Consider the following 16269-nt stretch of genomic DNA (forward strand, 5'->3'; position numbering starts at 1 on the left):
GCATGTTGGACTCAGTGGAGTTGTGATTGTTGGACTGGTCCTTGCTCTGGGAGGGTTTGAAGTAAGGGGCTGTTGCTAGGGATGCAGCATGATGACTGGCTATCTGACTGGGGGTCAGACTGGGCATCTGGAACATGGCATTACTAAAATGGATGGAGTGTTGCCGTTCAGTAATACGGACCCAGGGGTTGGTGGGAGAGCAGAGCGGGAACTGGCCCGGACGGACCGGCTTGGCTGGAAATAGAGACATAGCAGTGGTATCAAAATCGCCGTTATCATCATCCTCGATGTGTGTATGGGTGTAGGTGGGGAAGGGAAGGAGGAAGTGAAAGAGAGAGTGAGTATTATCACCTATCTGAGCGGCGTGCGGCCTGCGTAGGGGGTTCTTGACCCTCATAGCGTCTTTGATCCTCTCTACTTCCTGTTGATAGCGTCTCCGGTCCTTCATAGCCCCCTCCTTAGCCTCCTTCAGTGCACCCTCCAACGCCCGCACTCTCTCAGCCGTAGACCGAAGACGCTTCTCAAGCTTCGGAAGTTCACAACGCAGGTCTGCGTTGTCACGTACCAACTGGAAAGAGGGAGATGGAGAGAGGGTGGGAGAGAGGGAGGGGGAGATGGAGAGAGGGTGGGAGGGGGAGATGGAGAGAGGGTGGGAGAGAGGGGGAGGGAGGGTGAGATGGAGAGAGGGTGGGAGAGAGGGAGGGTGGGAGAGAGGGAGGGAGGGGGAGATGGAGAGAGGGTGGGATGGAGAGAGGGTGGGAGAGAGGGAGGGTGAGATGGAGAGAGGGTGGGATGGAGAGAGGGTGGGAGAGAGGGAGGGAAGGGGAGATGGAGAGAGGGTGGGATGGAGAGAGGGTGGGAGAGAGGGAGGGTGGAGAGATGGATGGAGAGGGTGGGATGGAGAGGAGGGGGTGGGAGGAGAGGGAGGGAAGGGGGGGAGATGGAGAGATGGGTGGGAGAGAGGGAGGGAAGGGGAGATGGAGAGAGGGTGGGATGGAGAGAGGGTGGGAGAGAGGGGGGGAGGGGGAGATGGAGAGAGGGTGGGAGAGAGGGAGACAACCCATATTTCTGTTTATTTATTTTCCCTTTTGTACTTTAACATTTTGTACATTGTTACAACACTGTACATAGCTATAATATGACATTTGTAATGTCTTTATTCTTTTGGAAATTCTGTGGGGGTAATGTTACTGTTACTTGTTTATTGTTTATTTCACTTTGTATAGTATATACTTCACTTGCTTTGGCAATGTTAACATATGTTTGCCATGCCAATAAAGCCTCTTGAATTGAATTGAGAGGGAGAGGGAGACCCTATCAGACAACAACAAAATCACAGTCTACCTAAACAGAGCAATACTCAATCATGAGGCATCAAAGCCAAAGGAACTGAGTAACATTAAGAAATGCTATAGATGGAAGGAATGCAGTTTGGAAACCTACCAAAAAACAATTAGGCAACAACAAATTCAATCCCTTTTAGACAATTTCCTGGGTAAAACGTTCCACTATAATAGTGAAGGTGTAAACTTGGCAGTAGAAAATCTTAACAGTATATTTGACCTCTCAGCTTCCCTATCAAATCTAAAAATCTCAAATAGAAAACCGAAGAAAATTAACAACAATGACAAATGGTTTGATGAAGAATGCAAAAATCTAAGAAAGAAATTGAGAAACCTGTCCAACCAAAAACATAGAGACCCGGAAAACCTGAGTCTACGCCTTCACTATGGTGAATCACTAAAACAATACAGAAATACACTACGGAAAAAGAAGGAACAGCATGTCAGAAATCAGCTCAATGTAATTGAAGAATCCATAGACTCTAACCACTTCTGGGAAAATTGGAAAACACTAAACAAACAACAACACGAAGAATTATCTATCCAAAATGGAGATGTATGGGTAAACCACTTCTCCAATCTTTTTGGCTCTATAACAAAGAATAAAGAGCAAAAACATATACATGATCAAATACAGATCTTAGAATCAACTATTAAAGACTACCAGAACCCACTGGATTCTCCAACTACATTGAATGAGTTACAGGACAAAATAAAAACCCTCCAACCCAAAAAGGCCTGTGGTGTTGATGGTATCCTCAATGAAATGATCAAATATACAGACAACAAATTCCAATTGGCTATACTAAAACTCTTTAACATCATCCTTAGCTCTGGCATCTTCCCCAATATTTGGAACCAAGGACTGATCACCCCAATCCACAAAAATGGAGACAAATTTGACCCCAATAACTACCGTGGAATATGCGTCAACAGTAACCTTGGGAAAATCCTCTGCATTATCATTAACAGCAGACTCGTACACTTCCTCAATGAAAACAATGTACTGAGCAAATGTCAAATTGGCTTTTTACCAAATTAATGTCTTTATTGTCTTTATTGTCTTTATTATTGTCTTTAATGTCTTTATTGTTTTGAAACTTCTGTATGTGTGATGTCTACTGTTAATTTTTATTGTTTATTTCACTTTATATATTATCTACCTTACTTGCTTTGGCAATGTTAACACATGTTACCCATGCCAATAAAGCCCCTTGAATTTAATTGAATTGAATTGAAATTGAATTGAGAGAGAGAAAGAGAGAGAGAGAGAGAGAGAGAGAGAGAGAGAGAGAGAGAGAGAGAGAGAGAGAGAGAGAGAGAGAGAGAGAGATGGCTTTTGGCTTTTTACCAAATTACCGTACAACAGACCATGTATTCACCCTGCACACCCTAATTGACAACCAAACAAACCAAAACAAAGGCAGTCTTCTCATGCTTTGTTGATTTCAAAAAAGCCTTCGACTCAATTTGGCATGAGGGTCTGCTATACAAACTGATGGAAAGTGGTGTTGGGGGTAAAACATACGACATAATAAAATCCATGTACACAAACAACAAGCGTGCGGTTAAAATTGGCAAAAAACACACAAATTTCTTCACACAGGGTCGTGGGGTTAGACAGGGATGCAGCTTAAGCCCCACCCTCTTCAACATATATATCAACGAACTGGCGCGGGCACTAGAAAAGTCTGCAGCACCCGGCCTCACCCTACTAGAATCTGAAGTCAAATGTCTGCTGTTTGCTGATGATCTGGTGCTTCTGTCACCAACCAAGGAGGGCCTACAGCAGCACCTAGATCTTATGCACAGATTCTGTCAGACCTGGGCCCTGACAGTAAATCTCAGTAAGACCAAAATAATGGTGTTCCAAAAAAGGTCCAGTCACCAGGACCACAAATACAAATTCCATCTAGTCACTGTTGCCCTAGAGCACACAAAAAACTATACATACCTTGGCCTAAGCATCAGCGCCACAGGTAACTTCCACAAAGCTGTGAACGATTTGAGAGACAAGGCAAGAAGGGCATTCTATGCCATCAAAAGGAACATATATTTCAACATACCAATTAGGATTTGGCTAAAAATACTTGAATCAGTCATAGAGCCCATTGCCCTTTATGGTTGTGAGGTCTGGGGTCCGCTCACCAACCAAGACTTCACAAAATGGGACAAACACCAAATTGAGACTGCACGCAGAATTCTGCAAAAATATCCTCCGTGTACAACGTAGAACACCAAATAATGCATGCAGAGCAGAATTAGGCCAATACCCACTAATTATCAAAATCCAGAAAAGAGCTGTTAAATTCTATAACCACCTAAAAGGAAGCGATTCCCAAACCTTCCACAACAAAGCCATCACCTACAGAGAGATGAACCTGGAGAAGAGTCCCCTAAGCAAGCTGGTCCTGGGGCTCTGTTCACAAACACACCCCACAGAGCCCCATGACAGCAGCACAATTATACCCAACCAAATCATGAGAAAACAAAAAGATAACTACTTGACACATTGGAAAGAATTAACCTGTTGAAACTCTAGGGGCGCAATTTCATTTTTGGATGAAAAACGTTCCCGTTTTAAACAAGATATTTTGTCACAAAAAGATGCTCGACTATGCATATAATTGCTACGATTCGAAAGAAAACACTCTGACGTGTCCAGAAATACAAAGATATTTTCTGTGCGTGCCCTAGAACGTGAGCTTCAGGCAAAACCAAGATGAGACGGCATCCAGGAAATGAACAGGATTTTTGAGGCTCTGTTTTCCCTTGTCTCCTTATATGGCTGTGAATGCGAGAGGAATGAGAATGCCCTTTCTGTCGTTTCCCCAAGGTGTCTGCAGCATTGTGACGTATTTGTAGGCAGATCATTGGAAGATTGACCATAAGAGACCACATTTACCACGTGTCCGCCCTGTGTCCTGCGCCGGAATTGGTGCGCAAAAGTCACCTGCCAGTATTTTTCCTTGGGATACAGAGAGGAAAGCAAGCTTCCACGAACTGCATGTCAATGAAGAGATATGTGAAAAAACACCTTGAGGACTGATTCCAAACAACGTTTGCCATGTTTCGGTCGATATTATGTAGTTAATCCGGAAAAAGTTTTACGTTGTAGGTGACTGAATTTTCGGTTCGTTTCGGTAGCCAGACGCAATGTGGAAAACGGAACGATTTCTCCTACACACAGACGCTTTCAGGAAACACTGCGCATTTGGTATGTAACTGAGAGTCTCCTCATTGAAAACATCAGAAGCTCTTCAAAGGTAAATGATTTTATTTATTTGGTTATTATTTGTGGGCAGTGAGCACATAGCCTGTCTTGTCTTGAGAGCCATGTCTGCCTACGGCGGCCTTTCTCAATAGCAAGGCTATGCTCGCTGAGTCTGTACATAGTCAAAGCTTTCCTTAATTTTGGGTCAGTCACAGTGGTCAGGTATTCTGCCGCTGTGTACTCTCTGTGTAGGTCCAAATAGCATTCTAGTTTGCTCTGTTTTTTTGTTAACTTCTTGAAACTCCCCATCCCGGATCCGGGATCGTGACTAAAGCCTCAGGCTCATTAGCATAACGCAACATTAACGATTTCTGAAAATCGCAAATAAAATGAAAATAATGCGCCTGCTCTCAAGCTTAGCCTTTTCTTAACAACACTGTCATCTCAGATTTTCAAAATATGCTTTTGAACCATAGAAATTGACTAATTTGTGTAAGAGTATGCTAAGCTAGCTTAGCATTTTGAGTAGCATTTAGCACGCAACATTTTCACAAAAACCAGATAACCAAATAAATAAAATCATTTACCTTTGAAGAGCTTCGTGTCAGGATTTGGCCAGGGTTGTTCCGGGTTTTGGTCACTAGATGCCCCCATTGTGCTTTTTGACCTTATGTTTTTTCCCTTGTTCCCCATTATTATTTGCACCTGTGCCTCGGTTTCCCCTGATTGAATTTAAACCCTTAGTTTCCCTCAGTTCTGTGCTCTGTGTTTGTATGTTAGCACCCAGCCCTAGTGTTCTGTGTATTCTTGTCGTTTCCGGTGGATGCTCTTGTGGAATTCTGTTTTTGTTTTTGAGTATCTCTTGAGGTTTTTTTGTGCTATACCTACCACCTTTTGGATTTGCCATTTTGTATTGAAGGACTTCTCCTTTTTTTACTTTATTAAATACACCGTCTTAAGTACTGCTGTGTCTGCCTCATCTTCTGGGTTCTGCTGACTATTCGTGGCTCAGTTGGTTAAGTGACTGTTTCTCACTCCGGAGACCCAGGTTCGTAACCGGGTCCTGACACTTCGGATGTTTTCAATGAGGAGACTCTCAGTTACATACCAAATGCGCAGTTTTTCCTGAAAGCGTCTGTGTGTAGGAGAAATCGTTCCGTTTTGTACATCGCATTTGGCTACCGAAACGAACCGAAAATTCAGTCACCTACAACGTCAAACTTTTTCAGAATTAACTCCATAATATTGACCGAAACATGGCAAACGTTGTTTGGAATCAATCCTCAAGGTGTTTTTTCACATATCTCTTCATTGATATATCGTTCGTGGAAGCTTGCATTCTTCTCTAAATTCCATGGAAAAATACTTGCAGCTGACTTTTGCGCACCAATTTCGGCGCAGGACACCGGGCGGACACCTGGTAAATGTGGTCTCTTATGGTCAATCTTCCAATGATATGCCTACAAATACGTCACAATGCTGCAGACACCTTGGGGAAACGACAGAAAGGGCAGACTTACTCCTCTCGCATTCACAGACATATAAGGAGACAATGGAAAACAGAGCCTTAAAAATCCTGCTCATTTCCTGGATGCCGTCTCATCTTGGTTTTGCCTGAAGCTCACGTTCTAGGGCACGCACAGAAAATATCTTGGTAGTTCTGGACACGTCAGAGTGTTTTCTTTCGAAAGCTATCAATTATATGCATAGTCGAGCATCTTTTTGTGACAAAATATCTTGTTTAAAACGGGAACGTTTTTCATCCAAAAATGAAATAGCGCCCCCAGAGCATCAAGAGGCTAAGTGTGATTCCGTACCTGCAGATATGTGTGTGTGTGTGTGTGTGTGTGTGTGTGTGTGTGTGTGTGTGTGTGATTGTGAGTCTTACTCAGCACACAGTTAGATAAAGCCACATTGTATTGCAGTAGTAGTACCAGCAGTAGGTAGCATAGCATTGTATTGCAGTAGGAGTACCAGCAGTAGGTAACATAACATTGTAATGCAGTAGTAGCAGGTAACATAACATTGTAATGCAGTAGTAGTACCAGCAGTAGGTAACATAACATTGTAATGCAGTAGTAGCAGGTAACATAACATTGTAATGCAGTAGTAGTACCAGCAGTAGGTAACATAACATTGTATTGCAGTAGTAGTACCAGCAGTAGGTAACATAACATTGTAATGCAGTAGTAGCAGGTAACATAACATTGTAATGCAGTAGTAGTACCAGCAGTAGGTAACATAACATTGTAATGCAGTAGTAGCAGGTAACATAACATTGTATTGCAGTAGTAGTAGGTAACATAACATTGTATTGCAGTAGTAGTACCAGCAGTAGGTAACATAACATTGTATTGCAGTAGTAGTACCAGCAGTAGGTTACATAACATTGTATTGCAGTAGTAGTACCAGCAGTAGGTAACATAACATTGTATTGCAGTAGTAGTACCAGCAGTAGGTTACATAACATTGTATTGCAGTAGTAGCAGCAGTAGGTTACATAACATTGTATTGCAGTAGTAGTACCAGCAGTAGGTTACATAACATTGTTTTGCAGTAGTAGCAGCAGTAGGTTACATAACATTGCCTGCTGCCTTGTTTTCCAGGGGACTTGTATCTGCAATACAGGGTGATTGATGTAGCTGGCTCGTAGCCAGAGGCTAGTAATGACTAACAGCACAGCCAAAACTAATACCGTTTGCTTGGTCCATTTGATCCTTCTCCTACTCATTGTGCTCTGGTGCCTCAGCAGTAAGTCATACTGCAGGTGTGTACGGAATAGAAAAAGGATTTGCTTCAGTAGGGTATGGAGAGGAGTAAAACCCATTTTAGCATCTCAGAGTAGGAGTGCTGATTTAGGATCGGGTCCTCACCACAGACCATTATTCATTAGATTTGTTATTATATCAACACTCCTCCTCCGAGGCGGTTTGTTAGAATGGGCCCAGAGCTCGTCTGCTCTACACAACACAACTAACCATTCAACCAGCCCACCTGTTTGTGAACCTTTGTAAGCTGGTCCAGGTTGTTCTCAAGGAAGGAAATCTTCTGCTTTTGGTGGCGAGATCCCCCGCTATCATCTCGCTCCATCTCTGAATGCTGTGGATGGGGGGATGTGGGAGGGATGAGGTGGAGGGGGAGAGAGAGAGAGAGAGAGAGAGAGATGTGGTTAAGATCACAGTATATGTTATGGACTACTGAATAGTTGACATAATTATCTTCCTCCTTCATCATCCTCTCCCTCCCTCCTTCATCATCCTCTCCCTCCTCCTTCATCCGCTCCCTCCCTCCATCATCCTCTCCCTCTCTCCATCACCCTCTCCCTCCCTCCTTCATGATCCTCTCCCTCCCTCCATCATCCTCTCCCTCCCTCCTTCATCATCCTCTCCCTCCCTCATCCTCTCCCTCCCTCCATCATCCTCTCCCTCCCTCCATCATCCTCTCCCTCCCTCCTCCATCATTCTCTCCCTCCCTCCTTCATCATCCTCTCCCTCCCTCCTTCATCATCCTCTCCCTCCTCCTTCATCCTCTTCCTCCCTCCTTCATTCGTCCTCCCCCCTCTTCATCATCCTCTCCCTCCCTCCTCCATCATCCTCTCCCTCCGTCCATCATCCTCTCCCTCCGTCCATCATCCTCTCCCTCCCTCCCTCCTCCATCATCCTCTCCCTAACCTCCATCACCCCTCCCTCCCACCCTCCCTCCCTCCCTCCATCACCCTCTCCCTCCCTCCCTCCCTCCCTCCCTCCCTCCCTCCCTCCCTCCCTCCCTCCCTCCCTCCCTCCCTCCCTCCCTCCATCATCCTCTCCCTCCTCTCCTTCACTTCTTCTCTTCCATCTTTTCCATTATTCACTCACTCGTTTGACTCGAATCGTGAGGTCTTGAACAAAAAGCTTCCGCAGGTTGTGGAGAGTCTGGAGTTCACGAGCCTTTAAACAGAGAGAAAGAGAAAGTCAGGGAGGGAGGGAGGGATGGAGGGATGGAGGAAAGCAAGACAGGTTTGCACAAAGAGAGAGAGATAGAGAAAATGATGGAGAGAGAGAGAGAAAGTGAGAGAAAGTGAGGGAGAGGTACATTAATGGGTCGTGGTCAAATTATCCTACAGTTGATTCAACTGAATGTCAGAAAGTGATGGTGGAAGAGACAGAGAGAGAGAAAGACTTGCTTTGGCAATGTTAACACATGTTTCCCATGCCAATAAAGCCCCTTGAATTGAATTGAATTGAATTGAGAAAGAGACAGAGAGAGATAGCGACAGAGAGAGGGAGTGAGGGAGGTAGGAAGGAAGAGAGAGAGAGAGAGAGAGAGAGAGGGGGAGAGAGAGGGAGAGAGAGAGCAAGAGAGGGGGGAGAGGGAGAGAGAGAGAGAGAGAGAGAGAGAGGGGGGGAGAGAAAGGGGGGGGGATATTGAAAGAGGGAGACAGATATACTTACGACAGTCTCCTCCAGCCCTTTAAGGTCCTGCTTCGACTGCTCGTGGCGTTCATAAAGACATCTGGGGATACAGAGTTAATAAAGAGCAAAAACATAAATATATACAAACAGATTCAGTACCACTTGACATGAATAAATGCATTCATGCTGTGCTTAGATGTAATGTAGGCATATTTGTTAGGCTGCTACCACACATTTATTTTTATAGTTTGTTTAACCCAGAGAATGTTCAGTGTGTGTGTGTGTGTGTGTGTGTGTGTGTGTGTGTGTGTGTGTGTGTGTGTGTGTGTGTGTGTGTGTGTGTGTGTGTGTGTGTGTGTAACCCAGAGCATGTTCAGTCAGTCATATGTTGTGTTCTTGGTGGTCAGTCAGAGTGGTAAATAAACAGACAGCTGGTCTCAATTCACTCCCTAGTAGTGCCTTCCTCCTCCTCCCTCCCCCTTCCTCCTCCTTTCTCCTCCCCCTTCCTCCTCCTTTCTCCTCCCTCCCCCTTCATCCTCCTCCACCTTCCCCTTCCGCTGGAATGTGGTGGAATCACAATAATATGGTGGAATAACAATAATAATCTGAAATAATAATAATAATAATATGGAATAATAATAATAATAATATGGAAGAATAATAATAATATGGAACAATAATAATAATATGAAATAATAACAATAATAATATGGAATAATAATAATAATAATATGGAATAATAATAATAATAATATGGAATAATAATAATAATATGACATAATAATAATAATAATAATATGGAATAATAATAATAATATGACATAATAATAATAATAATAATATGGAATAATAATAATAATAATATGAAATAATAATAATATGGAATAATGATAATAATTTTATGGAATAATAATAATAATAATATGAAATAATAATAATAATATGGAAGAATAATAATAATATGGAATAATAATAAGAATAATAATAATATGAAATAATAATAATAATATGGAATAATAATAAGAATAATAATAATATGAAATAATAATAATAATAATATGGAATAATAATAAGAATAATAATAATATGAAATAATAATAAAAATAATATGGAATAATAATAAGAATAATAATAATATGAAATAATAATAATAATAATATGGAATAATAATAAGAATAATAATAATATGAAATAATAATAAAAATAATATGGAATAATAATAATAATAATATGAAATAATAATAATAATATGGAATAATAATAATATGACATAATAATAATAATATGAAATAATAATAATAATAATAATAATATGAAATAATAATAATAATAATAATAATATGAAATAATAATAATAATATGGAATAATAATAATATGACATAATAATAATAATATGGAATAATAATAATAATATGACATAATAATAATAATATGAAATAATAATAATAATAATAATAATATGATATAATAATAATAATAATAATATGGAATAATAATAATATGAAATATTATGTTGGAATAACAATAATATGGTGTAATAACAATAATAATATGAAATAATAATAATATGGAATAATAATAATAATATGGAATAATAATAATAATATGAAATAATAACAATAATAATAATATGAAATAATATGGTGGATTAAAAATAATAATAATAATAATAATAATATGGTGAAATAACAATAACAATATGGTGGAATAATAAATTGGTAGATTAATAGTATGGTGGAATAATAATATGGTAGAATTATAATAATAATAACAATAATAATATGGTGGATTATTAACATGGTGGATTAATAACTTGGTAGATTAATAATATGGTGGAATAATAACATGGTAGATTAATTACATTGTGGATTATAATAATAATAACAATAATAATATGGTGGAATAATAATAATAACATGGTAGAATAATAACATGGTAGATTAATAACATGGTGGATTAATAACATGGTAGATTAATAACATGGTGGATTAATAACATGGTGGAATAATAATAATAACATGGTCGATTAATAACATGGTAGATTAATAACATGGTAGATTAATAACATGGTGGATTAATAACATGGTAGATTAATAACATGGTAGATTAATAACATGGTGGAATAATAATAATAACATGGTAGATTAATAACATGGTAGATTAATAACATGGTAGATTAATAACATGGTGGATTAATAACATGGTAGATTAATAACATGGTAGATTAATAACATGGTAGATTAATAACATGGTGGATTAATAACATGGTAGATTAATAACATGGTAGATTAATAACATGGTAGATTAATAACATGGTAGATTAATAACATGGTGGAATAATAATAATAACATGGTAGATTAATAACATGGTGGAATAATAATAATAACATGGTAGATTAATAACATGGTGGATTAATAACATGGTGGATTAATAACATGGTAGATTAATAACATGGTAGATTAATAACATGGTAGATTAATAACATGGTGGAATAATAATAATAACATGGTAGATTAATAACATGGTGGAATAATAATAATAACATGGTAGATTAATAACATGGTAGATTAATAACATGGTGGATTAATAAAATGGTAGATTAATAACATGGTGGATTAATAACATGGTGGAATAATAACATGGTGGATTAATAACATGGTAGATTAATAACATGGTAGAATAAAAACATGGTGGATTAATAACATGGTGGATTAATAACATGGTGGATTAATAACATGGTATATTAATAACATGGTGGATTAATAACATGGTAGATTAATAACATGGTGGAATAATAATAATAACATGGTAGATTAATAACATGGTGGATTAATAACATGGTAGATTAATAACATGGTGGATTAATAACATGGTAGATTAATAACATGGTGGATTAATAACATGGTATATTAATAATAATAATATGGTAGAATAATAACATGGTGGATTAATAACATGGTGGATTAATAACATGGTAGATTATTAACATGGTGGATTAATAACATGGTGGATTAATAACATGGTAGATTAATAACATGGTGGATTAATAACATGGTATATTAATAACATGGTGGATTAATAACATGGTAGATTAATAACATGGTGGAATAATAATAATAACATGGTAGATTAATAACATGGTGGATTAATAACATGGTAGATTAATAACATGGTGGATTAATAACATGGTAGATTAATAACATGGTGGATTAATAACATGGTAGATTAATAATAATAATATGGTAGAATAATAACATGGTGGATTAATAACATGGTGGATTAATAACATGGTGGATTAATAACATGGTGGATTAATAACATGGTAGAATAATAACATGGTGGATTAATAACATGGTGGATTAATAACATGGTGGATTAATAACATGGTAGATGCTCTGCAAACATCTAAAGTTTAAGAGGGTTTGACTTCACAATGAAGGAGCCATTGCTCCCAGCTAATCGTCTCCACCACGCAAAGTGATGTGAGCCGCAACACTTTGGGGTCAACGCCACTGTCCTCAAAGTTCAAGTAAATTGCCAGGCTTGCACGTGTCAATTAAAAATCCCTTTAGAATTAAGGGGGAAGAGTAGGGACTAGGAAGCGGTTTGGGACTCAGTTCCTCCGGCTGTTGTGGTGCTCCTGACTCATGAGACTATGTGCGAGTGTGAGTGATTGTGTGTGTGTGTGTGTGTGTGTGTGTGTGTGTGTGTGTGTGTGTGTGTGTGTGTGTGTGTGTGTGTGTGTATGTGTTGTGGCAGATGGCAGGGAGAGGTGAGCGGAGTGGTGATTGAAGGGAGATATCTTGCAGCCTGCTGGCTCCACCCCAGAGCCTTACAGTGCCTTGCGAAAGTATTCGGCCCCCTTGAACTTTGCGACCTTTTGCCACATTTCAGGCTTCAAACATAAAGAACTATATTTTTTTTGTGAATAATCAACAACAAGTGGGACACAATCATGAAGTGGAACGACATTTATTGGATATTTCAAACTTTTTTAACAAATCAAAAACTGAAAAATTGGGCGTGCAAAATAATTCAGCCCCCTTAAGTTAATAATTTGTAGCGCCACCTTTTGCTGCGATTACAGCTGTAAGTCGCTTGGGGTATGTCTCTATCAGTTTTGCACATCGAGAGACTGAATTTTTTTCCCATTCCTCCTTGCAAAACAGCTCAAGCTCAGTGAGGTTGGATGGAGAGCATTGGATGGAGAGCATTTGTGAACAGCAGTTTTCAGTTCTTTCCACAGATTCTCGATTGGATTCAGGTCTGGACTTTGACTTGGCCATTCTAACACCTGGATATGTTTATCTTTGAACCATTCCATTGTAGATTTTGCTTTATGTTTTGGATCATTGTCTTGTTGGAAGACAAATCTCCGTCCCAGTCTCAGGTCTTTTGCAGACTCCAACAGGTTTCCTTCCAGAATGGTCCTGTATTTGGCTCCATCCATCTTCCCATCAATTTTAACCATCTTCCCTGTCCCTGCTGAAGAAAAGCAGGCCCAAACCATGATGCTGCCACCACCATGTTTGACAGTGGGGATGGTGTGGTCAGGGTGATGTGCTGTGTTGCTTTTACGCCAAACATAACGTTTTGCATTGTTGCCAAAAAGTTCAATTTTGGTTTCATCTGACCAGAGCACCTTCTTCCACATGTTTGGTGTGTCTCCCAGGTGGCTTGTGGCAAACTTTAAACAACACTTTTTATGGATATCTTTAAGAAATGGCTTTCTTCTTGCCACTCTTCCATAAAGGCCAGATTTATGCAATATACGACTGATTGTTGTACTATGGACAGAGTCTCCCACCTCAGCTGTAGATATCTGCAGTTCATCCAGAGTGATCATGGGCCTCTTGGCTGCATCTCTGATCAGTCTTCTCCTTGTATGAGCTGAAAGTTTAGAGGGACGGCCAGGTCTTGGTAGATTTGCAGTGGTCTGATACTCCTTCCATTTCAATATTATCGCTTGCACAGAGCTCCTTGGGATGTTTAAAGCTTGGGAAATCTTTTTGGATCCAAATCCGGCTTTAAACTTCTTCACAACAGTATCTCGGACCTACCTGGTGTGTTCCTTGTTCTTCATGATGCTCTCTGCGCTTTTAACGGACCTCTGAGACTATCACAGTGCAGGTGCATTTATACGGAGACTTGATTACACACAGGTGGATTGTATTTATCATCATTAGTCATTTAGGTCAACATTGGATCATTCAGAGATCCTCACTGAAATTCTGGAGAGAGTTTGCTGCACTGAAAGTAAAGGGGCTGAATAATTTTGGACGCCCAATTTTTCAGTTTTTGATTTGTTAAAAAAGTTTGAAATATCCAATAAATGTCGTTCCACTTCATGATTGTGTCCCACTTGTTTTTGATTCTTCACAAAAAATACAGTTTTATATCTTTATGTTTGAAGCCTGAAATGTGGCAGAAAGTCACAAAGTTCAAGGGGGCCGAATACTTTCGCAAGGCACTGTATATGGACTTCCGTCCCCAACGAGGCCAGGCTGTGGTTCATTAACCTCTTGAAACTCTGGGGGCGCTATTTCATTTTTGGATGAAAAACGTTCCCGTTTTAAACAAGATATTTTGTCACAAAAAGATGCTCAACTATGCATATAATTGATAGCTTTGGAAAGAAAACACTCTGAATTTTCCAGAACTGCAAAGATATTGTCTGTGGTTGCCCCAGAACAGGAGCTAAAGGCAAAACCAAGATGAAACGGCAACCAGGAAATGAGCAGGATTTTTGAGGCTCTGTTTTCCATTGTCTCCTTATATGGCTGTGAATGCGACAGGAATGAGCCTGCCCTATCTATCGTTTCCCCAAGGTGTCTGCAGCATTGTGACGTATTTGTAGGCATATCATTGGAAGATTGACCATAAGAGACTACATTTGCCAGGTGTCCGCCCGGTGTCCTCCGTCGAAATTGGTGCGTCATTTTCAGCTGCTGGTATTTTTCCATGGGATTCTGAGACGAAAGCAGGCTTCCACGAACGGCATATCAATGAAGAGATATGTGAAAAAACACCTTGAGGATTGATTCTAAACAACGTTTGCCATGTTTCGGTCGATATTATGGAGTTAATTTGGAAAAAGTTTGACGTTTTGTTGACTGAATTTTCGGTTCGTTTCGGTAGCCAAATGTGATGTACAAAACGGAGCGATTTCTCCTACACAAAGATTCTTTCAGGAAAAACTGAACATTTGCTATGTAACTGAGAGTCTCCTCATTGAAAACATCCGAAGTTCTTCAAAGGTAAATTATTTTATTTATTTGGTTATCTGGTTTTTGTGAAAATGTTGCGTGCTAAATGCTACGCAAAATGCTAAGCTAGCTTGCAATACTCTTACACAAATACTTGATTTGCTATGGTTCAAAAGCATATTTTGAAAATCTGAGATGACAGTGTTGTTAAGAAAAGGCTAAGCTTGAGAGCAGGCATATTATTTTCATTTCATTTGGGCTTTGTCAGGACCCGGTTTCGAACCTGGGTCTCCGGAGTGAGAAACAGTCACTTAACCAACTGAGCCACGAATAGACAGCAGAACCCAGAAGATGAGGCAGACACAGCAGTACTTAAGACGGTGTATTTAATAAAGAAAAAATCCTAAAATACAAAAATGGCAAATCCAAAAGGTGGTAGGTAAAACACAAAAGAACTCAAAAGAAACTCACCAAAAATAAACAAAAACAAAAAACAATACCACAAGAACGTCACCCGGAATCAACAAGAGCACACAGAACACTAGGGCAGGGTGCTAACATACAAACACAGAGCACAGAACAGAGGGAAACTAAGGGTTTAAATACACTCAGGGGAAACGAGACACAGGTGCAAATAATAATGGGGAACAAGGGAAAAACATAAGGACAAAAAGCACAATGGGGGCATCTAGTGACCAACAACTGGAACAACCCTGGCCAAATCCTGACAGAATCCCCCCCCTAGGAACGGCTCCTGACGTTCCCACCAGCTCTCTCAGGGTGGAGGACCCTGAACTGACGAATGAGGTCAGGGTCCAGGATGTCTTTGGCAGGAACCCAGGAGCGCTCCTCGGGACCGTAGCCTTCCCAGTCCACCAGATACTGCCAGGACCGCTGCACCCGGCGGGAATCCAGTATCCGGTGGACGGTATAAGCCGGCTGGCCTCCAATGACACGAGGCGGAGGGGGAGGTCTGTCTGCCGGGACAAGGGGAGAAAAAACAACAGGTTTTAACAAAGACACATGAAATGTGGGATTAATCTTAAGGGATCTGGGTAAGTGTAGGCGATAAGAAACTGGGTTAACTCTCCTGGCAACCTTGAAGGGACCGAT

At 40.0% G+C, this 16269-nt stretch overlaps 1 protein-coding gene across 1 annotated transcript in view; it reads right to left on the reverse strand.

The window, feature by feature from the left end:
* Positions 1 to 16269, reverse strand: part of LOC135530109 (kinesin heavy chain-like) — a 38432-nt gene that overhangs the window by 761 nt on the left and 21402 nt on the right. The window contains exons 9-13 of the mRNA XM_064958501.1: positions 8988 to 9048; positions 8412 to 8483; positions 7552 to 7656; positions 352 to 568; positions 1 to 234 (exon numbers count right to left, since the gene is read on the reverse strand). The exon at positions 1 to 234 is cut by the window's left edge and continues 133 nt beyond it. Coding sequence (XP_064814573.1) covers positions 1 to 234; positions 352 to 568; positions 7552 to 7656; positions 8412 to 8483; positions 8988 to 9048 — 689 coding nt within the window. The remainder of the gene's footprint in view (positions 235 to 351; positions 569 to 7551; positions 7657 to 8411; positions 8484 to 8987; positions 9049 to 16269) is intronic.

This window comes from Oncorhynchus masou, chromosome 5 (assembly GCF_036934945.1).
Source record: "Oncorhynchus masou masou isolate Uvic2021 chromosome 5, UVic_Omas_1.1, whole genome shotgun sequence".
NCBI classification, from domain to species: domain Eukaryota; kingdom Metazoa; phylum Chordata; class Actinopteri; order Salmoniformes; family Salmonidae; genus Oncorhynchus; species Oncorhynchus masou.